Consider the following 27177-nt stretch of genomic DNA (forward strand, 5'->3'; position numbering starts at 1 on the left):
GTTGGGATGAGGCATGGATGATGATGATGATCGAAAATGTTAATAAATCAGCACTATTAAAGTAAACCACAATAAGAAAATACTCCTGAGTAATCTATAGCAGGACAGTCAAAGAGATTGGGGAAACTTTCAGACTTAACTAACTAGAGTATGATCTTACAATTTGAATACCAATTTGAGTGCCTTCAATGCATGGCTTAGTAATAACATTAGCATTCTCGATTTATTCTAAATCCAATCTTTCAATTGGAGGATAACAATCATCAATCCCAATTCCTGATCCATCTGTCTCAATCTTGGAATGGAATTCTCTGAACAATGAGGATTCTTCCTCTGCCAACCCAGGGGTCAAATTTTCCTCTAAATTATTATAATGATTATCCTTCATTGCACCACCTGCCTCGTTCTGGCAATAAGATGCTGAATTAGGAGAACTGCAGGGTTTGTTCTCATCTAAATGACTGGTACTTGTTGCTTTTGCTGGAGCATCTTGCCACTGGAAGAAATTACAAGCTCCTTGTCCCTGGAAAACAATTGAGTCATAATTCCCTTCTGTTAGAAACCAACAAATATGACATAGAAGTAAAAGAAAAATAAACAAATAACATGTAGAAGGCTATCTTGCTCATCAAACATATTTATATATAGAAGGCTATTGTTCACATGACATGATAACTCAGCATTCCCTGAAATATAGATGTATGGTAAGTTTCCGTGGTGTAAGACTAGAAACATTGACACCAAATAATGTAGAATCACCTGCCCTAATGCCAAATTAACATAAAACAAACTATGACTAAAGGATGAACCTAGGAAGGTATTGAACATAGAGACACATTCAACTTGCAGAGCTGACCAAGCTTGAAAGAGAATATTGAATAGAAGGATGACAAATCTACTTTACTAAAAAACCCAAAAGCTCTGGAACATAGGGTTTTAAGAAAAAAAATGCAGGATGAAAGGTGAAAAAAATTATATACTTGAATCAGTTTCAACTTTCAACCATTTGGGGGTGTTGAATGTATTCTTGTGAAGAATTTGTAGGCAGTTGATGGCTGCAATAGATGCTCATAAAAGAAGACCGAGTTTTGAATTTCACAAGCATTACGTTTCATCAGGAATCAGGACCACCACCACCACCCACTATGCATTGTTTTTTTTCTTTGTTTTTGAAAAACACATAAAAACCCATTTGGTGGAGATGCATGCTGATTGGGTGTTTAAAGTACATTGGTTTTATTTTAAAATACTTTCTTTATGGAATAGCCAACCCTATATAGTTAGGACAAGGCTTAGATGGTGATTATGGTTTTCATTATGACAAGGGTATATCTCAGAAAAGCAGTTAACTTTTTCAAATTTGAATGTGCTACACCGCATTGGTGATCCAAGATCACTATGGTGATTCAAGAAACGTTATTTTGATCACTATAGTGATTCAATTAAATGGTTTTTCCATTTTTTCTGATGTGACAAGTTGGTGAAACAGAACGGCCATGAAACACATCAGTGCCAAAAACCATACCAGGGCATGCAAATCACTCGCCAACCTTGGGCATTCCTCCAATAACATGTAAAATGACCAAAATTTCCCTGTTATATAGAAATAAAAATAATACATAAAAGTTCAAAAGATTCATATTTAACCACTGTGCTCCAGCATCACTATGCTTGCATGTGTATATGTGTTTTGAAAGAAAACTCAAAATTTACAAAAAAAATTAAAATTGAAGCAATACAAGATGAAAATGAGGACGGTAAGTTCGCAACTCACAAAGAAAACAGAAAACCAAAAAATATTAAAAAGAAAAAAGAAAAACTCCCACAACAATTGACAAATTTACAAAATTACCTGAAACAGCCCCCACACCCGGCTAGCCCCAGCCCCCACTCATGAAACATTATACAAAAACAACTAGACAAACTGCCACAACAATTGACAAATTTACAAAATTACCTCCACAAACACCTACCTGTAAGCTGTAACCAGCCCAAACAAAATACCCAATAAGCAATAGTCATTCCCCTCAAACACCAAAGGTACCAATTCACCCTCCCAAGGAAATGCAATTCTTCTTCCAGGGTACCAACCTTTTAGAAAACCCTTCAAACAGCACATTCCAAAACACCTAATATCTAGGGATTACCCCATAGACTAGGTACCCCACAAGACAGTAAATGCTTGATGGTCCCAACATCCTAAACTAATTCCAGCAAAACTTCCCACTAAGACTAACACATCCAATTAAGGATAAAATCTTGACCTATCTAAGAAGGGTTTATGTCCATAAGTCATCAAACAAGAATATATAATTAAAGAAAAAATAATTGGTAAATCTGCAGGTTGATAGTTCACCATGCACAATAATCTCATCATTGAGACAAAAGAAATATAATAAATGAGCAATTTTTTAACCACCTTTGTGTGTTAACACTGAAATAATATAATATTCTAGGCAAAGATCCACTGAATCAGGTAGGGTAGTCTTAATCATATATGTGGTAACAGGTATGCCCAAAGAATGCTCTTCTCCTTGTCACGGGAGAGGATAACTGTTAGTCCAAAGTATTAAAAAATTCATACAATGCATACCCTTTTCACTGGGCAGACAAAACACTTTCGCCCTGCATTTCTTCCATTTTTCACTGTTAAGAGACTGCAAACTCCAGCACCACAAGAACACAAGGGATACACAGACTGAAGAGCATCATGTCTTTCATCAGCTGTCTCCAGGTCACACCACTGGAAGAAGTTGCATTTTCTGCCCTATAAAAATACAAAGAATAAAAGAACCAACTAAGCTGTTCCTCTAAATACAACCCATAAAATCAAACTAAAATGGAAGGCAAGACATACCCAATTAAAAGACTGTTGAAATAATTTAGTTATTTGTGTTATGGTCTGTTTGGCTAGTTAAAGCGTTTTTTTATTTCTGTTATTGTACTCAATTACAGCAGGGGCACAAGGGTCTTTTCCCTTCTTATTTCTGCCGCCCTATATAATATAATAAAAGCTGGCGCCGCCAACACTGTTCTATTGCTCCAAACTTTTTCTTCTTCCTTTCTTCCTCCTTTCTCTCTTCTTTCCTTCTCTTCTCTACTTCCTCATATTTCAATCGGATTTATTGTCAAAATGGTATCAGAGCAAGGCTGTTGAATCTGGGCGACCAAGTATTTTCTCTTCAAGTTGCTGAATCTGGGCGGAACAGAGGACTGAATCTGAGCCGATCAAATCAGATCTGCAACTGGTATAACCCTAAAGTTTTCTTTCTTTTTTTATTTCTTTCCTTGGTCGAGTACCAAGTGGAGAACAAATGAATCCAAACCACTGAATGTCGGCCGACTTTTGTGAGGGTTATATATTTTATTTGTTGGATCGTGTGATCCTGTAAATGTCGGCAAACTTTTTTGAGGGTTATATCTTTTATTTGTTGGATCGTGTGATCCTATACCTATGAAAAGGTGATTGTAGGTCGTAGATGACCTGGTTCCTCTGCTTGTTAATCTGATTTCATGTGTGTTAGGATCTCTCTAATTGATTTATGTTGTGGTGGAACTTACACGTTATTGATTAATGTTGCGGTGAAAATCAGTCTCGTCATAGTTCTTCTTTGGAAGTTGGTGTTGTTTGTTTTTGTGCTCAGATTAAGTCCAGAACTGAATTGTGTGTGGAGCTTTTGTCGATATAAGGACGAATCCTAAGTTAAGAGTTTAGATAAAAAAATCTTGTGCTTACCATGTCGTCTGAAAATTCTGCTACTTCAGAGATTTTAGGGAGCCAGAATGGAGTGAGTGGGGGAATGGATATGAGTTTCCCCATGGTTGTTATTCCCTTTGATGGTCTGAACACCTGATCAGGGCAAGAAACCAAGCCAGCAGAATCAGAAAAAGTATAACTCAGCTAATATGGCATCGACAGAGACTAGTCCATTGGTAACTCAAGAGAGGCATCCCAGTTCTGACCCTAAGGAAGAAATTATCAACTCCTTTCATGACCATTTGGAATTGTACGGTAGGACTCTCCGCCAGATGGATTCGGGTCCTACTCCCTCTACCTCTTTCGCGTCTACATCAGGTAACGCTGCCACAGCCTTCCATGTGTCATCTCATACCACTGATTCTCCTTGGGTTATTGACTCCGGAGCCTCAAACCACATGACCGGTAAGTCAAATTTATTTCAGACATATAACATTGTCTCTGGGAGAGATAAGGTGAGACTAGCTGATGGTTCTTTCTCTACCATAGCTAGCCAAGGTACCATACCTCTCTCACTCGGCCTTACCCTTTCTAATGTACTGCATGTTCCGAAATTACCTATAAATTTGTTGTCCATTAATAGTATAACTCACTCCTTGAACTGTTCAGTCACTTTTTTTCCGTCTCCATGTGTGTTTCAGGGCTTGGCCTCGAGGAAGACGATTGGTAGAGGAAGCATGGTGGATGGTCTCTATGTGTTGGAGAATAAAGCTGGTCTTGTGGCTACAGAGTCCATGAGTTTGTCAAGTGAGAGTCAAGCCTAATTATGGCATAGTCGTCTTGGTCATCTTTCTTTTGAGTCATTAAAAGTTATGTTCCCAAAGTTGTTTGAGTCATTGTCAGTGAGTCAGTTACAGTGCCAGACATGTCAATTGAGTAAACATTGTAGAAGTTTTTTACCTTTGAGAAATAAAAGATCTGAATTTCCATTTCATATTGTTTATTCTGATGTTTGGGGCCCCATTACTCTACCCATTGAGGCTGGATATAAGTACTCCATTACCTTGATTGATGATTACTCTAGATACACTTGGGTTTACCCTATGCAATCTAGAGATGAAGTGCCAAAAATTGTAAAAGACTTTCAACGCATGGTGTTCACTCAATTCCAAACTGAAATCCATATCTTCCAGTCGGACAATGCGAAGGATTACTTCCATAGTGATCTCACGGAGTTTTTTGCTTCGAGTGGGTCACTTCAGCGAAGTTCTTGTGCCAAGGACACCCCAACAAAATGGTGTTGATGAACGAAAGAACCGTCACCTTCTCGAAGTAGCTCGTGGCTTATTAATTCATATGAATGTGCCAAAACGTTTTTGGATGGATGCAGTTTTGTATGCTACATACATCATCAACCGTATGCCATCTCGGTTACTAGAGTATAAGACCCCACATCAGCTTATGTTTCCTACAGCTCCGTTGTCCACCATTCTGATGCGTGTTTTTGGGTGTCGTTGCTTTGTCCATAACTTGTCCCCTACTCGAGGTAAACTTGATCCTCGGGCTATTCCTTGTGTTTTCCTTGGTTACCCTTTATCTCAAAAGGGGTATCGCTGTTATGATCCTACTTCTCGCAAGTACTATGTCTCCATTGATGTATCCTTCTTTGAGAATCAACCTTTCTTCTCAGTTCTCCTCAGGGGGAGAGTAGGGTTAAGGAGAAATAGGCGACTCAAACTCAACTACTTCCTTTACCCGACCCTCCTCCATTACGGGTTTTTCATCGTCGCCATAAAAGCCAGCAAAGTTCAAGAGCCATGGAACCTGACACTATGCAACCAACATCATCGGATTCACTAGAGGCAGATCCGTCTCATCAACCAGGTTCACTTGCTCCTATTGATATGCTTGTTCCTCTCAATGTTGATTCACCTAACATCAATGATCTTGATATTCCTATCGCTAAGAGAAAGGGTGTTAGATCTTGTACGACTAATCATCCTATCTCTAATTTTGTGTCCTATGATCACGTTTCACCTTCATTCCGTGCATTCCTCTCTTCTGTGTACAGTGTTCCCGTTCCTAAGAATGTGGCAGAAGCTTTATTTAAACCTGAATGGACAGATGCAATGCAAGAGGAAATTGATGCATTACACAAAAATGGCACTTGGGAGTTGGTGGACCTTCCTGAAGGGAAGGAACCAGTGGGTTGCAAGTGGGTGTTCACAGTGAAACACATGGCTGATGGAACTGTTGAAAGGTACAAGGCTAGACTGGTAGAAAGAGGTTTTACATAGGTATATGGAGTGGACTATGCAAAGACTTTTGTTCCAGTAGCCAAGATGAACTCTATCAGGATCCTTCTTTCTTGAATGGTGACTTGGAAGAGGAAGTGTACATGACCCAACCTCCAGGTTTCTGTGCCAAAGGCAGTGAACAAAAGGTGTGCAGGTTAAAAAAATCTTAATATGGGTTGAAACAATCATCTCGGGCTTGGTTTAATAAGTTCCATTTAGCAGTTCAACAGATGGGATTCAAACAATGCTAGTCAGATCACACTCTATTTGTGAAAAGAGATGAAGGGAAAATTCCAGCTCTTATTGTGTATGTGGATGACATAGTGATCACAGGAGATTGGAAGGCTGAAATACGGAGACCAAAAAAATTCTTAGCCACTCAATTTGAGGTAAAAGATCTAGGCCCCTTGGAATTGAAGTTGCCCACTCTCACAAGGGCATCTTTATTTCTCAACGGAAATATGTACTAGATCTACTAGAAGATACAGGCAAGTTGGGGGTAAAACCAATTGAATCTAATCATCAACTGGGAGACAGTCAGGGAAAGTTTTTAAAAGATGTGAAGAAGTTCCAGAGACTCGTAGGGAGACTCTTGTATTTGTCTATACCAGGCCTGATATTGCTTATGCAGTGGGTGTCCTTAGTCAGTTCATGCACAATCCTAGTACAACTCACTTTGAAGCTACAAAGGTGGTTCCTACCCATTGGTAGACTTTCGGTCATCGACTGTTCCTACCCAATCGGCATCAATATATACTTCCACCTTTAATTGACCATGTTTCTGGAACAACAAACCAGCTCCGGGAAACCTGGTCACATGGAGAAGTGAAAAACAAAGTGTGGTGGCTAGATCTAGTGCTCAAGCAGAATATAGAGCGATGTCTCATGGGGTTGCGGAAATCATGTGGATAAAAAATCTGTTAGGTGAACTGGGTTTTGCAGTGAGCAATCCTATGTCACTCTACTGTGACAATAAATCTACCACCAATAGTGCTGCTAATTCAGTCCTGCATGATAAGACAAAACACATTGAAGTGGACAAGCATTTTATTAGAGAGAAACTTGTAAATGGAGAAGTGTGTACTCCATATGTCAGCTCAAAAGAACAACTTGCAGATATCTTCACCAAAGGTCTTAATCATGTGTGGCACAATGATTTGTGTGACAAGTTGGGCAAGATTGACATCTAGGCTCCAACTTGAGGGGGAGTGTTGAAATAATTTAGTTATTTGTGTTAGGGTCTGTTTGGCTAGTTAAAGTGTTTTTTTATTTCTGTTCTTTTTGTTATTGTACTCACTTACAGCAGGGGCACAAGGGTCTTTTCCCTTCTTGTTTTTGCCACCCTATATAATATATTAAAAGTTGGCGCCACCAACACTGTTCTATTGCTCCAAACTTTTTCTTCTTCCTTTCTTCCTTCTCCTTTCTCTCTTCTCTACTTCCTCATATTTCAATCGGATTTATTGTCAAGAAAGACCATAAAATCAAATAATCTAATCAAAAGTGTGGTATGTGAGAATTTAAGGCATCCATAACTTTTATTTTGTCAAAAAAAAATAAAAACAGATAAATTGGACATCAAAACTTCCTAAAATAGCAATTCCATGGGAAACAACTTATTAGTTACATACCAGGAAAACAAACTAGTTAATTAAAATGCCAACAAGCAGTATGCCTCTTACAACCAATTACCCAAATCACATAATACATCAGCTTACCATTACTTCAAGATGTTAATTCTTTGTAGGATAATTACACAATTTGTGATTTGATAATACCATTGGAGGCAATTCAACTACTTTGATTACAAAATATTCACACTGCAACCAATGAAAGGAACCAGGAAGGGCGGGTAGGGTTTCTTGGGCAAGAAAAGAAACACTCTTCAGCTCAAACGCATGATCCTTTCTATGCACTATAGCTCTTCTCTTCATTTCTATCTGACTTAAGTTATGCAAAACAAATCTTCCTTGAATAGAACCCAATAGACCTTACCAAAAGTGTTGGTTATTTGTCCACGTTCTCAAAGGATAAATGGTACCTTCATTAGATGAAACTTAATAAACAACAGATAGCCAAGAAAATTTACTCACAGCTTTACCGGGGCATCTATAAAACTTCCTCCCAGGATTCTTCTCTGTATTTGATGTCAAAATGAGGCAAGCTCCAACCCCACAAGGGCATTGTTTGTTGAGGTACACTGCAGTATCAACTATGGTAGGCCTGCCTCCAGAAAGCTCTATTTTCTTTGTGGTTCTGTTAGGGCACTCATGAGCCCAATGCCCTTGCTTTAGGCAGTGAAAACATCTATCCCTCTGAGAAATAGATTGATAATCCCTAACTTGGTCTCTGGAATCAGGCAATTCTTCCTTCTTAGGGCTAGGCTCTGACTCGGGAATTCTTCGTCCATAACCGGACCCAGAGTTTACCTGCAAGGATTAACAATAAAAATATATGTTGTTGTGAATGCTTATATTACTTTATTGCAAAAGTTAAAGAATAGGAATGGAGCATAGATGAACTAGAAATGACGCAATATAATGAATAATTAATATCTTGTAAAGAGACTGCAGATACCAAGTAATCATAGCAGAAGGAAAAAGTTAAGGGAAAGTCGCAGCAAGCCAAAAATAGGTAAAAACAGCTATCCAAATCATAGTCTTGGATACGAGATCACCTACTACTATAATGTATCTTCTTGTCTTCTGTGTTATATTCCATATATAATTAATAAATCCTGTGACGTAGGGTAATTAAAAACAAAGGATGGATAAAAAATAAAATAAACAAGGTTTGAACCATCCATAATAGGTATGTGGACACATTTGTTTGCTAACAATACTGTTGCACCAAGTGTAAAATTGAGGATATCTATGGACTACAGTACAGATAACTGAACATGCCTAAATTATCCATCTTGATAAGAAACATTTATACTGAGACCAAGTACCACATGGATATTAATAGAGTTCCTAGTATCTTTGCAATGGCAGAAGATAAATATGCCGAAGTGAGTGCTATGAGATTGTTGGAGGTTAGTTTTTCTGGGATCCTCACCTGAAAAGGCCTGTTAATGAGTGGGATCTGGAGGCTCTCATGGCTCTAGTGAGAGATATTAACCAGGTTATAATTCAGCCACTACAACCTGATAGAATGCGGTAGTCTCAAGAAAGGTCAGGTGCATTTTCTGTCAAATCACTGATCAAAAAGCTTGCCACTTCAGAAGGTATAAAGGTTCACTAGTGCTGGATTTGGAGGCAAAAAGTCCCCTCTAATGTGATATTTTTCCTTTGGATGGCAATTAAGGGCAGAATCTTGACAACTGATATCCTCAGATCCAAAGGAATGACTATTATAAATAGATGTTTATATCTGTGGTGAAGCACGAATTCATTCAGCATTTGCTCTTGCATTGCAATTTCTCTTATAAGATATGGATCCATATGTTTTCTTTGTTTGGTTGTCGAGGGGCCCTCCCTGCTGACATCAATAGAGCCTAATCTCTTCATGGAAAGTGAAGGCCTTTTGAAAGTGAGGTAAAATTTTATGATAAATGGTTCCTCTTGATGTCTGTTAAGGGATTTGGAGAGAGAAACAACAGGACCTTTGAGAATCAGATGGAAGAAGTGGAGAAGGTGTGTGGCTGCATCAAGAGTTTGCTGGTTAAATGGGCTTCCCAAGTTGGGTGCTTTGTGGTAGTCAGTTTCAAGATCACTAGGGTAACATCATTTGAGATTATTTTGCTATATTGTAATCATTTATGTTCAGTAGCCTTGTTTTGGCTGCTGTTTGTTCTTCTTACCTTTTGGGTGTTGAGGATCCCCCTCCCTTCTGGATTTTGTATCGTTTTTCCCTTAAATTTAATAAAATTTCTCATCTTTCAAAAAAATATAGGATTCCAATGGAAGGAGTTCACTATTTTCATAATTTACAGTCTTACCTCTGCAGAGATTATATATCTGTCTTGTCAACAAAAATATAGAAGCAGCACATTTCAACAAATGTTTACCATAAAAAAAATCACAATATTAGTACCAAATAAGACAATTAGCTTTAAAAAAACAAAATGTAAAAGCACTCTAGAAGTATCTTCCATTTTATCTGACTCGGACTGGATCAGAGACAATTGGACTATTAGAACCAGTAACTGGCAACCAAATATTCCCTGCCATAACAAGAAAGCCCCCAAAGATCATCAGACTCAGAATAGACTGATTGGTTGAACCATTAGAACAAAGAACAGCAGCCAAAATGGTTTTTAAGCTGCCTGGTTCTTAGAAATGTGATTTGATTAAACCCAAATCAAATATTCATGTTAAAACCTGTTATAACCTATAATATCTATTGATTCAAGCTACTTAGATATAAATTAGCTTTAAAAAATAATCTTGAACTATTTTCTCTTCTTTTTGTTTTGCATTTGCATTTCTTATTTGAATGAGTCAAACAATCAAACGAGATAGTTGGACCATTCAACCCTTGAGGTGCACAGGCGAGGCACATTTTAGGGTATGTGCCTCACCCAGATCCTAGACACAGCCCTTTCAAAAGGTGCACGCCTGATGCGCCTTGCACCTCAGCCCAAGCATGTGCCTTTTGAAAATCTGACGCTTTTTTTGTGCCTTGTTCATCTTCTTAAAAAGCAATTATTATAAAATCGTTATTTTTTGTGTGAGAACTAAGAATTTAAGACCCTAATATGGACTTGTTTGGGCTTGCCTCGAGGGCGTGGCACAAAGGCGGCTCATAGAATTAGGAATGTAATATGTTTTACATCACATTAGCTACTTGAACTAATGCAATTGAGGGGAAAAAAAAAAACTATGGGTTTTACATGCTTGAAAACGTTTTATATATTTGGTTTTATTTTTAAATTCTCATTTGAATACGCTATACATGTTATTTTTATGTATTTTAATTTTAGATAATAGGTTTTTTAAAACATTTATTTTAAAATATAAGTTTATATTTTTTATTAATATTATGTTTAATGTTTTCCACTTTTTTGCTTTTTTTTTAATTTTATGACTTTTTCTATTTTTTATTTTTGTGCCTTCCTTCAAAAAGACGCGTGCCTCGCCTTGTGCCTCAGGCGCAAATTGACCCCTGCGCCTTTTTTGCGCCCTGCGCTTTTAAAACACTGTTGTCCAATATGAATCTGACAAAATTGAAAGGACCATGATCAAAATATTAAGACCACCAGAAGTGTACAAAATCTATTACCCATTCACAAACTAATTGTTGGGAAAGTACATACCTTTTTTATCAATAACAAAGGGAAAGTACATACCATGCTATGTAGGAAAAAAACAATACAATAATAAATAACAGAACACACATTATAAGTCTATAGTACAAATTTTCACCCAGATAAGAAGAACATTGGAGTATATTTAGTTATTTTGTTTCTATTATCATTTGAGCACAATTTAATTCTGATAGGAAATTTTGAGAACAATTATAACAGAGCAGAATTATGTTCAAACAAAGAATAAAAACTCATTTTTAACTAATGATATGTCAGAATGTCAAAAACTAATTGTGGAAGTGCTAAGAATATCAAGGATGAAAAGTTAACCTTTTCCCCAATACATGCATTCCCCCTACTTTTTAGTGTAGGAATGTGCACTTCAGCACCATACGAAGACTGGGGAACATCACACCTTCGATCAGAACGAACCATGTCACACCACTTGAAAAAGCCGCATTTTTTGTCCTAAACAAATTCAAATAGAAAAGAAATAAAAATACCGAATCAGATAACTAAAGCAAAATTAAAACGTTCAGAACAATCAAAAAAAAGAATTGCTAGAACAATATAATATAGAATCTGAGAAATAATTCTAGCCATATATATTCACAGCAATTCCAGTATCGCCACCATTGTCAACGAGGAGCAATTCGTCCGGGCATGTGGTATCTCCACATGCGAGGTGACATTCCTTGACAATTGACATTCCTGTATGGCTGTGTCACTGTGAACCCATATCACTAGTGTTGCTTCGGTCTAACAAAAGATGATGGTGCGCAATCCGGCTGATCCTAGCTGTCAACGATTCTGCCTCTGGGCAGAGATACGGGGAGCCTGAAACGGAGAAGATGAGGAAGCTCCGGGGGGAACCCAGTATGAATGCTCCGAAGCTCAAGTTAGAATTCTCTCAAAGGCAGGATAAAACCAGATGGCGCAAAGTTCACATACCTTGTTCTTGGGGGGTAGGGGGCCTTTTATAACCACTTTGCGCACTCACTCCTAAGCTTCTGTCAGGTCGGGTATGATTATCTCTGCGCTCCTGCCAGTTCGGGTGTCATCACCTCTGCTGGGGCAGAACCGCCACTGCTCTCTGTCGGAGCCGTCTCTGCAACTTAATTGATGGCAGTGGCAGGTGGCCGTTGAAGTGCGGCTGTCAAGCGTCAGATCCTAAGTCAGTCAAGTGCGCCGCCCCTGGGCACGGACTTCCTCGGTGTCGGGCACGGTACGGTTGTTCAGTTCAACGTCCTGGGGGCGAAGTGCTGGAGTGGCGAGCGAGGGGGTCTTGAGTTCGGATAGAGGTGTATCCCAAACTGCCATGGGGCAGGCCAGTTCGGGTTGTTGCCCTTTGTGTTTGTAAGGCTCGGGGCCAAAGGGAGAGCTCGGGCTCCTTGCGGGGGAGTTCGGGCTCCTTGCAGGGAGTTCGGACCGCTGGTTCCTCCGAAGTTCATGCCTCGGGCGCGCTGTTGTGCAGTTCGCCTTTGCCACGTGTTGGGTGATTATGAGGTCGGGCCAAATCTTCCTTCATCAATTGCCCCCCACTCCTCATGCTAAGGACCTTGCCCTGACGCGGGGAGTTCGCGAGCTGGTTAGTGGATTTGTCCCGTACCTCGAATCTTGGTTGCCTGATAGCGTGGCAAACGCGCCGAAAAAGTTGACAGATGTGGCAACGCGCTCTTTACTTTTAAAAAGTTGAAAAAGCGCGCCGTTGGGAGACGTGACAGCAGGCGTCTTTTCAAATTTGAAAACGTGTCGCTGTCGCCTTTAACGTGAGGAGACGTGCGCTGGCGTTCTATCAGTTTCAAAAAGACGTGCGCCGGCGCATGTCAGTTTCAGAAAGACGTGCGCCAATCACGTCTCGGTCTCAGGGGACGTGCGGTCAGCGTGACCGCGGGCCGTCAGATCGGCTTTGATCTGCGCCGTTGCATCTCGGTCACTGTGGTTATAAATAGTGGGGGACCCCAGTCACTTTGTCACTTCTGCGCTGCCTCTTGAGCTTGCATCCAGATTTTAGCTCGCGTCCGGGCTTTCAGTTCGCGTTCAAGGTTTTTTGCTCGTTCAAGTTTTCGTAGTCTCGTTCAAGCTCTTATCCGGGTGAGTACCTTCCTGGAATCCACCTTCTTTCCTCAATGTCTAGTTCGGACAGATCGGGCGGTTCTTCTGGTGAGTCAGATGCAGGTTCCACGAACCGAGTTGCATCCCCTGATAGTTCTAGCGAGTCGGAGGTAGAGCTCGAGGAAGAGTTCGAACCCGTTGGTCGAGTCACCTCGGGTAGTTTGGCGTCCACCTCTCGTCGGGGTCGGTCGTTAGACAAGTTTGGCCCCTCGACCATGACCCCCAGGGGCTCCAATCCCTTATTACCTATTATAATTTGCCTAAGGAATACACTTATTTCATACCTTCGGGTAGCTTTCCTTGGGAACACGGTCCTGATGAGATCGTGATATTCCGGGAGCAGCTCGCTGCGGGGCTGCGATTGCCTTTCTGTCCCTTCCTTGTCGAGGTCTTGAATCACTTCGACGTTACGGTCGGCCAGCTTCACCCGAACTCCATTCGTAATTTGGTGGGGACCATCTCTCTATTTTGCGAACAGGGCTTTCCTTTAGACTTGGAGATCTTCTCTTCCATCTTAATGCTTAAGAAGCAAGCGGGTCTCCTCCCCGGGCGTAGGCGAGCGTACTACCTGTCTCCTCGCCCGGGTTTTAAGCTTTTACGTGAGCTTCCTAATAAGGTCCCGGCGTGGAAGCGGGACTACTTCGGGGTGCGAAGTGTGCTGGGGTGGCCGTTTCAGACCGGGTGGGGGATGGCCGCCCCTGACTCCGGGGTTACGCTTGACAAGGAGACGGCGAAGGGCCTCCGGCAATGGGCGCGGCTTGGGCTAAAGTGCCAACAGTATCTGAAAGAGGCCAAGCTCATTGCAGCCGGCCTGAGTTCGAGTAGGTTCCTTACTTAGAGGTTCTATTTTGCTCTCTTACTTTCTTCTGATGCCGAACTCTTTTTTGCAGGTGTGATGGACTCAGGAGGGACCCGTGGTGGGCACTTGTTCCAAGGCATGAAGAGGAGGAAGCGAGTCGCCAAGCGAACTCGCACCGAGCTGCCCCGGGATGCGGAGCCTGAGGTTCCAGACTACCCATCGGAGGATCCGCCCAGGGAGCCCGAGATGGCTCCTCCAATGCAAGAAGCGGCAGGGGGCCCGTATGCTGAAACTACTTACACGGGGGCTCCCACCTACTCTGGGTCTGCTTATACGCGAGCTGGGCCCTCGGGCTCGGGGGCCCCAGGGGAATTCAGGAGTGTGTTGTCGCTGACCCACGCTCTTCAGAAGAGTAAGGAGGCCATTTTTCCCGAGGAGGTCGCGGCGTGGACAGATCTCCCTCTGCACCAAGTGACCTGTCATGTTGTTACTCATGCCTTGGTGGTAAGTCAGACTTTTTATTGAGCTCTTCTGCTTTTATCCTTCTTGCTGTCCTTTTAACCTCTTGTTCTTTCCTTTTGGTAGGTGAACTCTTCTACTCACGCCTTGGCGGCCCAGGTGGAAAGGAGCCCGAGGCAGGCGCGAGCTACCAAAGAGGCACTTCGTGCTGCTGAGGCAGCTGCTCGCGTTGCACAGTCCAGGCAGGTGAGGTCTCAGAGAGATGCCGAGGCCATGGGAGTCGTAGTGAAACATATGGCGGACTTGAGGCTGGATTTGCAACATCAGGTCGAATATCTTCAGGAGGACATTAGGGAGAGGACGCAGATCTTCTCTCAAGGTATTGAAGATGCCAAGAAGAAGGTCGTTGATGAGTACATCGCCTCGCCGGGCTTTGACGACCTGATGGTGGATTCGTACCGAAGGGGTTTCAAGCTAAGCCGGTGGATGATCCGGAATACATACCCCGAGCTTGATATCAGTGCCATATCCACTTCGCGCATAACTCAGGAGATGGCCAATGCTGCAGATGGTGAGCCAGATTCCGAGGGCGAGGCGGGACCTTCGGGTGTTGTTGAAGTGCCTTCTGATAATGAGGAAGTAGCTCCGGGCTTGTAATTTGTTTTTTTTTTTTTGAAATGTACTCCCTTATTTTGAAATGGAATGACTTTCTTTTTGGTTTAAGTATTGGTTGTTCTTTCTCCCGAACTGAACGTATTTGGCGAACTGACCATACGTCCGGTCTGTTTCCTGCCCGGGTTACCACACTCGCGCGGCCTGTTTTGGTACTCTGAGATGCCGATGTCCCTATTAGTTCGTTGTCTCCGTTTTGCCTTTGGCTTTTTCTTGGCTTGCCTATGCCGAGGTTCCTTCGTTAGCTCGGCATCCTAGCCCTTGGGCTTTGGTGGCGATTTTATCCACTTCGCTTGGTGGTCTATAGGTAGTATCGCCTTAAGTTGACGATGTTCCATGCTCGGGGTACTTGCTTACCCTCTAAGGTTTCGAGCTCGTATGCCCCCCCGAGTGCTTTCTTTACTTTGTAGGGTCCTTCCCAATTTGGTCTGAGTTTGCCCACGCCGGGTTCAGGTACCATGATCTTATGGAGAACCAGGTCGCCGACGCGGAAGCTCCGCTTCTTTACTCTAGCGTTGTAGTACCGAGCTACTTTTTGTTGGTAGGTCGTTGTTCGGATGCGCGCAAGGTCTCTTACTTCATCTAGTAGGTCGAGGTTGGTGCGCAACTCATCTCCGTTTGTCTGATCGTCATATGCTTCTACTTGTAGTGTAGGTATTTCGATTTCCGCCGGGATTACCGTCTCGGTGCCATAGGTGAGGTTAAAGGGGGTCTCTCCTATGGTGGTTTTTTTCGTGGTTCGGTGAGCCCATAGAACACTTGGTAGCTCGTCCGCCCACAACCCTTTAGCTCGGTCTAGTCGTGCTTTCAATCTGCGGAGGATGGCTCTGTTCATTACTTCTGTCTGACCGTTAGCCTGCGGATGTGCGACCGATGTGAAGTTCTGACGAATCCCCATATCTTGGAACCATTCTTGAAACTTGATATCCCCAAACTGTTTGCCGTTGTCGGAGATCAATACCCGAGGTAGCCCGAAGCAGCATACTATGTTCTTCCAAAAGAAGTTATGTATGTTTCGGGCTGCGACTGTTGCCAGAGGTTCAGCTTCTATCCACTTTGTGAAGTAATCTACTGCCACCACTAGGAACTTTCTCCCACCTGTTGCTAGCGGAAATGGCCCCAGGAGGTCGATGCCCCAATGTGCAAAGGGCCATGGACTGGTGAGGTACTTGAGGTCGGCAGCAGGCTGATGGTGGATACTGGCATGCTTCTGACACTTGTCACATTTTCTGACGAGCTCGACGGCTTCTGCCTTCATCGTTGGCCAGTAGTATCCTTGTCGAAGTGCTTTTTGGGCGAGGGCTCTGCCCCCCAGGTGTCCGCCGCACAGACCTTCACGAGTGTCGCGGAGTACGAGCTCGACTTCGGCAGGTCGCAAGCAACGCAGGTAGGGGAGCATATAGGACTGTCGGTACAACCATTCGTCTATCAAGAAGCTCGTGAGTGGGACGATCCAGCTCGGCTCTGCTTCAAGGACGGGAGCGACCTCCTCTACCCCACCGAGAATGCTAGGCCGAGGTAAGTCCTCTATGTACATGGTTATCATGGTGTTGTGACTCGTGCTGGCTAACCGGGACAGGGCGTCGGCCTCAGTGTTCTCTGACCTCAGGATTTGCCTGATGAAGTGTGACTGGAAGTTGAGCAGAGCCTCCTTTACTCTTGCCAAGTATGCAATCATAGTGAGTTCGCGCGCTTCGTATTCGCCCGTAACCTGGTTAACCACGAGCTGCGAATCACTGTAGATAACTACGTGCTTTGCTCTTACCTTGTGCGCTAGGTTCAGCCCGGCTATCAGTGCCTCGTACTCCGCCTCGTTGTTGGATGCCGCGAACTCAAAGCGTAGTGCGTATTCCAATTTCGTGCCACTCGGACCGCGTAGCACTATTCCAGCCCCGCTACCCTGCTGGTTCGAGGCTACCCTGCTGGTTCATCTACGTGAAGGATCCAAGGCTCCTCATCCCAGTTCGCATTTGGCCTAACCAGGAGAGATGCCACACTGGCTGCTACTTCACGGGGCGACTACAGGGTCAGTATTAAGTTTGTGAGTTATAAGGCTGGGGTCAATACCGGGTATGTCAACCGCAGACCAGGCAAAAATATCTAAATTTTGAAGTAAGAAACTCACCAGTTCGGTTCGTAGTGGTTCCTCGACGGAAGCACCGATCTGTAGTGTGCGAGCTGGGTCTGTAGCCGAAGTCGGGACTGCGACCGTTTCCTCTGTGGGCGAAGCTCGTTCCTCGCCTTGCTCCGTAGGCCGCTCCAGTTCAAGGTCGCCGACCGCCTTGGTTTTTCCCTTCAGGGCGGCAACATAACACTTGCGGGACTCAAGCTGGTCGCCCCACGCTACCCCCACACCGAAGTCTGTAGGGAACTTCATTGCCAAATAGTATGTGGAGACCACTGCCCGCAAGATATGGGTAATTGGCCGCCCTATTATGGCATTGTATGGGGAGGGGGTTGCGACCACCAGAAAATCGTGGTTGAGTCTGACCGCACAAGGGCCATGTGCCAACTTCCACAGGTACAGTTATCTTTCCGATGGGCCTGACTTCTTCTCTGCTGAAGTCCACCAGAGGAGTGCTTGTGGGCTTCAGCTCGCTTCTCCGCAACTGTAGCTGGTCAAACGCCGACTTGAAGAGGATGTCCGCCGAACTACCCGAATCCACAAGTACGCGCCCGACTTCGAAGTCGTTGATCCTGAGTTTTATGACGAGCGCGTCATCGTGGGGGTAGTGGACACCTCGCGCATCGTCTTCAGTGAAGAAGATCGGTTCTTCTGTCTTCGGCCTCTTTGGAGGGTTCTGTTCTTCTCGGGCTGCCTCGCGAACTGACGTCCGGGCTGCTGCCAAAGTACACCCTGCTACCACCGAACCTCCCACTATCACATGGTTGGTTCCCCGAACTAGCCTTTCTCCCGGAGGCTGTGGCAACACTTCGGCTGGTCTGCTGCTGGATTCAGGGGCGTCCTTCCCATGCTCCCCTTACCGACTTGCCTTATTGTTATTATGTTGTACAAAATTTCTCAAGTATTCGCGACGGATGAGTCCCTCTATCTCGTCGCGGAGATTATTACACTGTTCGGTACTGTGACCGTGATCTCTATGAAAACTACAGTACAGGTTTTTGTTTCTCTCGTTTGGATTCCCTTTCAGGCGAGGTGGCCACTTGACGTATGGGGCGTCTTTGATCGTCATCAAGATCTCGGTCTGCCTCGTGTTTAACGGCATATAATCCGTCCGAACTACTAATGGTGCTCGGGACGGTTGGCTCGGCTTCGCCTCCCGGGCCGGGTTTCTTCTGTCGCCTGGGTTGGAGGGTTAACCTTCTCTTTTCCTTTTCTCGACCCCGCCTTCGGTCCTTTGGTTGATCTCTTCCTCTGTTCTCATGAACTTGTCTACGAGCTTGAGGAATTCGGCCACGGTCGCGGGCTGGCTGGCTACCATGTGCCATTTAAACTCCTTATGCACTACTCCTCTCTTGGCCGCCGCGAGCTGAACTGCGGGGTCTAATCGTGGTATCTATAGGCACGCTTCATTGAACCGCTTGATGTAGCCCCGAATGGATTCTCCTTCTCTCTGGACTACTCCGAAGATGCTTTCCTCAGTTCTGGGGCACCGCTTGCTGGTAACGAAGTGCGCGGTGAAGACCTGCACGAATTGGGTCCAGCTTCTTATTGACCCTGGGGCTAGGTTCCTGTACCATGTGCGGGCCACCTCCCTGAAGGTGGTGGTGAAGGCCGCACATGCATGATTCACTGGCCCTAGCGAGGTGCATTTGGGATTGGAAAGCATCGACGTGGTCATTGGGGTCAAAGTACCCGTCATACTTGTCCAATGGTGGGAGCTTGAAGTCTTTGGGCATGGGGACTACCAGGAGTTCTGATGCGAGGGGGGAAGGAACTGAGAGAATCAGGGCAGCTTTTACTTCGTCCGAGCTCGTCTCTTCCTTACCTCTGAGTTCAGGCAGAACACGGGTGGCAGTTCGGCGACTTCGCCGGCGCCTTCGTTGAGTGGGCCTGGTACTGGCGCTGCTGGCCTCTGTGTTGCTGAGCTCTATGGGTCCAGAATGTTGGTAGTCTGCTACTAGGGCGCTGAATCGGTTCTCTGTGAGCGGGAACTCAGCCTTGGAGCGCCGAGGTGCTGACTTCGCGGGTGAGGTTCCCGACCCACCTACGAGCTGCGAGGCGGGGGTGATTCTTTCCCTTCGGCGGGGATGAGGCCTGGTTGTTGGGGGGGTTCTAGGGTTGGGAGGCTTCTCCTCGGCAAGGGCGTCTACCCTGAGGGGAAGCCTTAACTGGCTTCGGAGCGGGGTGCCGAGGTGGAAGCAGTGACTGGTTCAGGGGCAGTTGGGGGAATTGCTGCTGCTAGTGATGTTGAGAGAGGTGGTGCAGTACTTGGTGCTGCTGGAGTTGATGTTGCTGGATTTGTTGCATTTGGGCTTGCATTGCCCGCATGCACTGCATCAGGTCGTTAAACTGGTTGTGGCAGGTCGCCAGGGGGACAGCAGTTGGTTCAGTAAAAGTTGTTTCGATAGGGAGTGGAAGAGGGATGCTCATGGCAGGAAGGTTTACGGGCACCACTGTTTGTGGCGCGTTCAAGCTAGGGATCCCATCCACCAGAAGGGGGATGCTGAATTGCCCGACGCACACCACGGGGACTTGAAGTTGTTCCCCGGTGGTGTTTGTCTCCGTGCCACATCCGGCGTTGCTGGATGTAGCCATGAGTGTTGGAGCTTTTGGAGAAAAGAGGTTATGAGAGTTTAGAGGGAGGCTTTTAGAAGCGTTTCCCACAGACGGCGCCAATTGATGGTGCGCAATCCGGCTGGTCCTAGCTGTCAATGATTCTGCCTCTGGGCGGAGATACGGGGAGCCTGAAACGGAGAAGATGGGGAAGCTCCGGGAGGAACCCAGTATGAATGCTCCGAAGCTCAAGTTAGAATTCTCTCAAAGGCAGGATAAAACCAGATGGCGCAAAGTTCACATACCTTGTTCTTAGGGGGTAGGGGGCCTTTTATAACCACTTCGCGCACTCACTCCTAAGCTTCTGTCAAGTCGGCTATGATTATCTTTGCGCTCCTGCCAGTTCGGGTGTCATCACCTCTGCTGGGGCAGAACCGTCACTGCTCTCTTTGTCGGAGCCGTCTCTGCAACTTAATTGATGGCAGTGGCAGGTGGCCGTTGAAGTGCGGCTGTCAAGCGTCAGATCTTAAGTCAGTCAGGCGCACCGCCCCTGGGCACGGACTTCCTCGATGTTAGGCATGGTACGGTTGTTCAGTTCGGCGTCCTGGGGGCGAAGTGCTGGAGTGGCGAGCGAGGTGGTCTTGAGTTCGGATAGAGGTGTATCCCGAACTGCCATGGGGCAGGCCAGTTCGGGTTGTTGCCCTTTGTGTTTGTAAGGCTCGGGGCCAAAGGGAGAGCCCGGGCTCCTTGCGGGGAGTTCGGGCTCCTTGTAGGGAGTTCGGACGCTGGTTCCTCCGAAGTTCACGCCTCGGGCGCACTGTTGTGCAATTCGCTTTCGCCACGTGTTGGGTGATTATGAGGTCGGGCCAAATCTTCCTTCATCAGAAGATCATAAACAAAACTTAGAAGCATACTGAAGAAGTATGACGAGTTGCTTATATTTTTTTCATGTCCTTAGTTATAAAGTATAAAAGATAGGCCATATTTTTCCAAATGAAAATCATTTGAGAGAAACTGGCAATAAGGTAGATAATATAAGGAATAAAAAGAAAAGGTTTCAAGCAATACGTTACCACTTCAGCTCTCATAATCTTCAGCGTGAAAGATCTGTCAGTTGCCAAAACACTGTAGAAGTAGAACACTTCCTTGAAGTTCTAAAGGTTCATTAAAATCATTCATGTGTGTAGTGTCCATGGCCCATTACTTCCATGGATGACTTAATCCATGTTTTACCATATTTTTAGACATTTTTTCTCGATTGACATGGTAGCACTTGATGAAAACTAGCAATTAAAATGGTTCACAACAATGCCCGGAGATATTTTGAAGGTGAACCGAATCAACACTTGAAAAAAAAAGGACTTTTGGAACAAAATGAGAGGACTATTGCCGAAAGAGAGTCATTTGAGCAAGAGAAACGCGGAACTAAAGCAATCGATCCTGTTGCAGACAAAACAGAACGAAAGAAGAGGAAGAAGAAGAAGAAGAATGTATACTAATACTCACAGTCACAGGGCACGAATAGAATTTTCTCCCAGGGTTCTTCTCCGTGCGGGACGTAAGAACGACGCATGGTCCAGCCCCGCAAGAGCAGTGCACAACCGGGAAATCCTGGCCGCTGGGGATGTTAGGGCAGTCTCTGGCCCAATGGCCCTGCTTTTTGCAGTTAAAACAAGTATCCATGTTCATCATTCTCTGAAAAATATGTTCAAACCCATCCGAGGCAATTTTGCAGTCTGCATGCAGACTGGTTGGACTTGAACCGACGGTCTCACAGCTCATCTCTATATGCTTCCGAAAAAAGTTCCAAAATAAAAAGGAAAGGGCCCAAAAGCCAAACGAAAAGCCGAATGCGTCAGAAAAAAACTGAAGCAAGAATGAACTGAGACTGAGAGAGAGACTGGATGAGGTCTGTTTCTCTTTTGTAAAAATGACTTTTTTATGTGTAAAGTGTTCTGATTTCTCTTTTTCGCCATTGTAGATTCCTTGCTTCTATGTTAAGGAGGATGAATCCCGCCTAAATTTCGAGAGATGACCACAAATGCGATGTGAATCACATCATGTGATGTATGATTTGATTTAACGGCTTGTGAAATTCTTTCTGTTTAATAAACCAGTCTTATCATGGTTTTGAATGCCGGACGAGACCGGGCAGTAGGATCGCTTGACCCAACCTGTGAAGCAACCGGTTCAGTTTCATCATAAAACCATTTCAGTCGATTTGGCGTGTCTTTTGTTTTATGGACGTTTACCGATATTAAATTGACTATCAATTTAATATTTTTTTATCATATTTATTTGTATACATTGATATTTATAAAAGTGGATTTTGATTTATATGATTCATTGGAGAAGTTTCATTTACACACTTCTCCCAATGATTTCACTCAACCGCTGATGTGGTGCTTAATTGTTAATAAATGAATTATCAAGCATTTTTCCCGATTTTAAAAATAAATCAAATACAAATATTTATTTAATAAATGAAATCTATAAATGTATAATACTTGTTCAGCAATATATTAATCCGGGCAATTAAGCATTTGACCAATCAATCCTAACAACAGTTTTTGGATATTTTTGTTTTAATTATTTCTTTTTAAATCTATCTAAGTTATTATACTGGTGGAGCTCACGGTGGATCAGATGAAAGTGGTGATTCACATGATGAGTTTGACTTGCATAGATTTTTTTTTGTCTTTTTTTTAATTATAGCGAAAAAACAAACCTATTAATTGGAGAGTTACTGTAAGTTCCAAAGGGTTTCGGTTTGAGGATGAGAATGGGGAAGATATGCCATATACAGGGGACACAAACACACAGGCCCCTGTGATTGGTTTTATTATCCTTTGAGTTTTTTGTCTTTTTAGGCTTAATTTGCAAGGAGTACAAAATGTAAATATGTAGTGTAAAATTTTATTTTGTTTGTATTATTTTGTATGTATTTATACTGTAGATATTTACATTTGCATTTTTTTCAAATTGAACCTTGTTTTTTGTATTTTTCGATATTTACTAAATAATTTTTTATTTTTCTTATGTGTTGTATGTTATAATTGTTTATTAACATGATACTTAATTGTCCAAGGCCCTCTGATTCTGTCTTGAATTATCATCTTTAACCTGCCTTGGCGTCTAAACTCTGCACCAGTTTTTGAGGAGCTTAACTATGCTTATTTAAACAATACTTCCCATTCTGTTTGGGAGAGTTTTGGAGCTGAAAATTTTTCATGCGTTGGAATCCGGTTTCAGTCAGAGCAAAGACCTTTCTAATAGCCTTTACATTCTTGTGTTGGGAATATCTCCGCTATTACATAATTTATTTTATGGAAGATATTCCCAATGCAAAATTGCAAGGGGCTACTGGAAGAGTGTAAGCACAGACTTGCTCTTATAGAAGCCGAACTGCATGCGTTGCGAGTCTTGCGACCTTAACTTGGGCCGAATCACAGATTCACAGGTCACAGCTTTCATGGTACAAATCTGGCAATAGCTATATTGGTTAGGTTTTAGCATGTCTCCATTGACTATGTGGGAGTTTGGTCAGCTACGCCCTTACCTGACGCCCAACCCTTTGCAGTTCATCCATTCCGTAGCTTATTACGTTTTACACAGATCTAATGCATGGAGAGTGACCTTCACTTTTTCCTAACATTTGTACAATTGTATCTCCTTTGAGGAAATTTCAAACGGCAGAGTTGCTCCGCTAGTTTATTTTTTAAAATTGGAATGGGCCATCAATTTGAATAGACGGTCGGTCAGACCGTTTAACCCAGGAATCGGTCCCCAAAATAGTTTCATGTTCGATTCACATTTCCTATGACAGTGTCGTAGAGATCGACTTCAATGCTTGCAATCCCGTATTTATACTGTTCGTACGATATTTTATAGCTATATATTGGGAATATCTTTATACTTGTATAGTTTTTATTTCAATGCACGATTATAAAAAGTTGTACAAACAGTGTAAACACGGTTTTATAAGCACCGAAGACAATTTAAGTGTCGTAGCCTTGCGTTTAAACAAGTAAATAAAACCCTTTGATTTGGTGCTATCGCCTCACCTTCAATTTTATGAGGTAACTTCTTGGTGGGGCCGCTGGAGTAGATTCAAGTCTATGATTTTCTATTTAGTCCTCACACGATGGAAGTTCATCCCGTTAGCTCCAAAACTCGCCCAAAACCCCAATCTCCATATTCCGGCCCTCAGCTTGAAGCCTGTGTGAGAACCCTGACTCCATTCACTCCCCTTCATTCGATCTCGAATCCAACGCGGTCTCCGGCACGGATGATTACTCCAGAAGTTTCATCATCGTGAGGTACTCTCTGACTCTCATATCATCACTCTCTCACACCCATTTCCTTTAGGATTTGATTTTATTTTTCGATATTTTATTCAGAAGTGAACTCTTCTGATAAAATTTGTAAATTCCATAAAGTGAACTCTTTACAAATACGGGTGCAATTTAGGCATGCCCACCCAAAGACCAAACTGACCCAATCCGATAATTTACACGGATGGGCTTTTATATTTCGTGCTTGAGCAGGGCCTAAGCCAAGAAAATTGGTCTGTAAGGCCTCATTTGTTTATCGTATTTAGTTGGGGATAAATTGATCAATCCATAAATTGATTGCAATAACAGTGTTGGTTCCCGCTATATTGGATCCTACGGCAAATTACAATTCCCAAGGGTACGAGATACCCTCCCTCAGCGTGGGTAAATCACTTACCATATCCTAAACCGCATCAGTAAGCGTTTTCACCCTCTCACCTAAGCAAGCTTGTCCAAGCAAGTTTTATGCATTTACTCAGGTAAGTAAAAATAAACAAGGCCTCAATATTTTTATAAATTGGGCTTTGGCTTGACTCTCCGAAAACGTAAGCCCAAATGTACACAACCTCAATACTTTCAAGTTAGGCTCGAGCCTATCCAAGGAAGTCTATACTTTTTTCTGCTTTTTTTTTAACTGTTGACTTTATATTCCATATCATATTTCAAACAACCAATTAGATATTCTCCCTTCCCTAAACAAAGGTTTCATGATATTTCTCTCTCTTAAATCATCTAATGTCCCAAAATCTCTCCTCCCCAACCTAAAACTTTCTCCTAAACATCTCACAATCGACCTCACATGCCCAATAAATCATATAATTCTAATGTCTCTTTCCTCTCTTTCTATCTATTTCTATTTCTATCTCTATCTCTTACCATATAATTTTAATGTCTCTGCACAGATGCTCTTTCCGTGTAGGAAATGGAATTTACTCGTGAGTAGATTTCCACGTGAGAGCAATCCATTTCCTAATTGTTAGATAGTTATCTAATTATATTGTTATATAATTATCTAATTATATAAATATAATAGTTATTATAAATATTATTAATCTCGTTTCCTATTAATTATATAAATATTGTTAGATAAATATATAATAGTTATTATATCGAACCGTTTGAACAATTTTGTTAGAACGGTCGACCGTTCAACCCGGTAACCGGATCCCTGACCGGTTTGGTCTCCCGATCGGTTTTAAAAATCATGACGTTATGTCATTCGAGCGTGTGACTCATATGATCCAAAAAATGGAACCATTCTAGCCACCGGTTTTTGGGTCGACGATTCGATTGTTCGGTTTGAACAGTCAGACCGTTCGGCCCATTAACCAGACCCCTGACTGGTTCAGTCTCTGGGTCGTTTTAAAAACCATGATGTTATGTCATTCGAGTGTGTGACTCATACGACCTGAAAATGGAACCATTTTGGCCACCGGTTTTTTGGTCAATGGTTCAACCGTCCAGTTCAAATGGACGGCCCGTTTTGACAACAAAAATGAAAAAAAAAAGACCAAAAACCATTGAACGGGTCAATGGGTTGACAGTCCGACCACTCGGGTCAGTGGGCCGTTGATCGATTCAATGGTTTTTGGCTAGGGACTAGGATTGGGGTAAAACGGAATTGGTTGCCTGGACGGTTCCCAATTAAAAAAATAAGAAAAGACAACCCATTATGACAACAAAAATTACAAGCAAAATTTTGAGTGTGTGAAGTCCATTAAGTAGTATCATACATGTTATGTCATTCGAGCGTGTGACTCATATGACCTAAAAACAGAATCGTTATGACCACCGGTTTTCGAGTCGACTGTTCGGTTCGAACGATGGCCCGTTCTGACAACAAAAATTGAAAAATAAAAAATAACGACCCAAAACCATTGAACTGGTCAAATGGTTTGCCGCCCGGGTCAATGGGTCATTGACCGATTCAACGTTTTTTTGCCAGGGACCGAGATTAGGATAAAATAGAACTGGTTGCCTGGATGGTTATCAATTAAAAAAATAAAAAACAATTAAAAACCATTTTACGGGTCAACGGGTCGATGGGACAATGATTCGACCGCTCGGGCCAATGGGTCATTGACCGATTCAACGGTTTTTAGCCAGGGACCGAGTCAACAGATCAACAAGTCGACAATTTCATTCCAACCCCTACGAAGCAGGGCCCCTCCGCTAGTTTAAATATTAAAGTAAGATGAGTAAAAAATATCTAAAATACCAATAAATGAAAAAATAAATAACACAATAAAACAAATAGTAAAACTATAGTAATAAAAATGAATAATTAATTGAAAAATATTATTATAATTATGAAAAATACTTCCATATTGTATAATTAATTATAATAATCTTATAATTATAAAGTAATAAAATTTAATTTCAATTTTAAAATGAATAACATAATAGAAAATTGAAAATAAATTATTGTTTTTTTTATTTTAACAATAATAGTTGTTACAATTCTTTACAATAATATTCAACAACAATAAACTTAGGATAGTATCATAAATCAAAGGGTTAATTGAATACTTAAAGAACCCCTATGGTGGGTGGGCTTAACAATAGACAATAACTTACCCTACTGTTTGAAGAATTACTTAAAGTATCATCAGATTTTCTATTTTTTATTTTATATTATGCAAACAATAATAAATAGAGATTTTTCATTTGTGTATGTATGTGTATGTTCATGAAACTTGAGCGCAATTGACAAACAGAAACTCAACCTATGCTTGAACCCAACCAGAATATATCAATTTTCAATCCAAGCTAGGCTTGGGTCCAATTGACAAACACAAACTCAACCTATGCTTGGACCCAACCAGAATATATCAATTTTCAATCCAAGGCTTGGGTCGGAGAGATTGAGCTTGCACTC

At 42.8% G+C, this 27177-nt stretch overlaps 2 protein-coding genes across 4 annotated transcripts in view; both read right to left on the reverse strand.

Annotated features, from left to right (window-relative positions):
* Positions 1–176, reverse strand: part of LOC104591896 (calcium-dependent mitochondrial ATP-magnesium/phosphate carrier protein 2-like) — a 67060-nt gene extending 66884 nt beyond the window's left edge. Inside the window, exon 1 of the transcript XR_016085171.1 lies at positions 161–176. The gene's annotated coding sequence lies outside the window, so the exon portion shown is untranslated. The remainder of the gene's footprint in view (positions 1–160) is intronic.
* Positions 118–22002, reverse strand: LOC104591895 (uncharacterized). Of its 3 annotated transcripts, none has more exons than XM_088902484.1 (6): positions 21472–21724; positions 20271–20841; positions 11573–11710; positions 8088–8423; positions 2594–2767; positions 118–523 (listed from the first exon to the last, which is right to left on the reverse strand). In XM_088902484.1, the coding sequence occupies exons 3-6, from the start codon at positions 11675–11677 to the stop codon at positions 224–226; spliced, it is 915 nt and encodes a 304-aa protein (XP_088758610.1). In that variant the 5' UTR covers positions 11678–11710; positions 20271–20841; positions 21472–21724; the 3' UTR covers positions 118–223. The 3 variants fall into 3 exon arrangements, with proteins under 3 accessions (XP_088758610.1, XP_088758611.1, XP_010249319.1); XM_088902485.1 differs by lacking the exon at positions 21472–21724 and adding an exon at positions 21039–21096; XM_010251017.3 differs by lacking the exon at positions 20271–20841 and having other exon boundaries at positions 21472–22002.
* Positions 22003–27177: the final 5175 nt, after the last annotated feature.

The sequence above is a fragment of the Nelumbo nucifera genome, chromosome 4 (assembly GCF_055504915.1).
Source record: "Nelumbo nucifera cultivar China Antique chromosome 4, China Antique-T2T, whole genome shotgun sequence".
Lineage (NCBI taxonomy): Eukaryota > Viridiplantae > Streptophyta > Magnoliopsida > Proteales > Nelumbonaceae > Nelumbo > Nelumbo nucifera.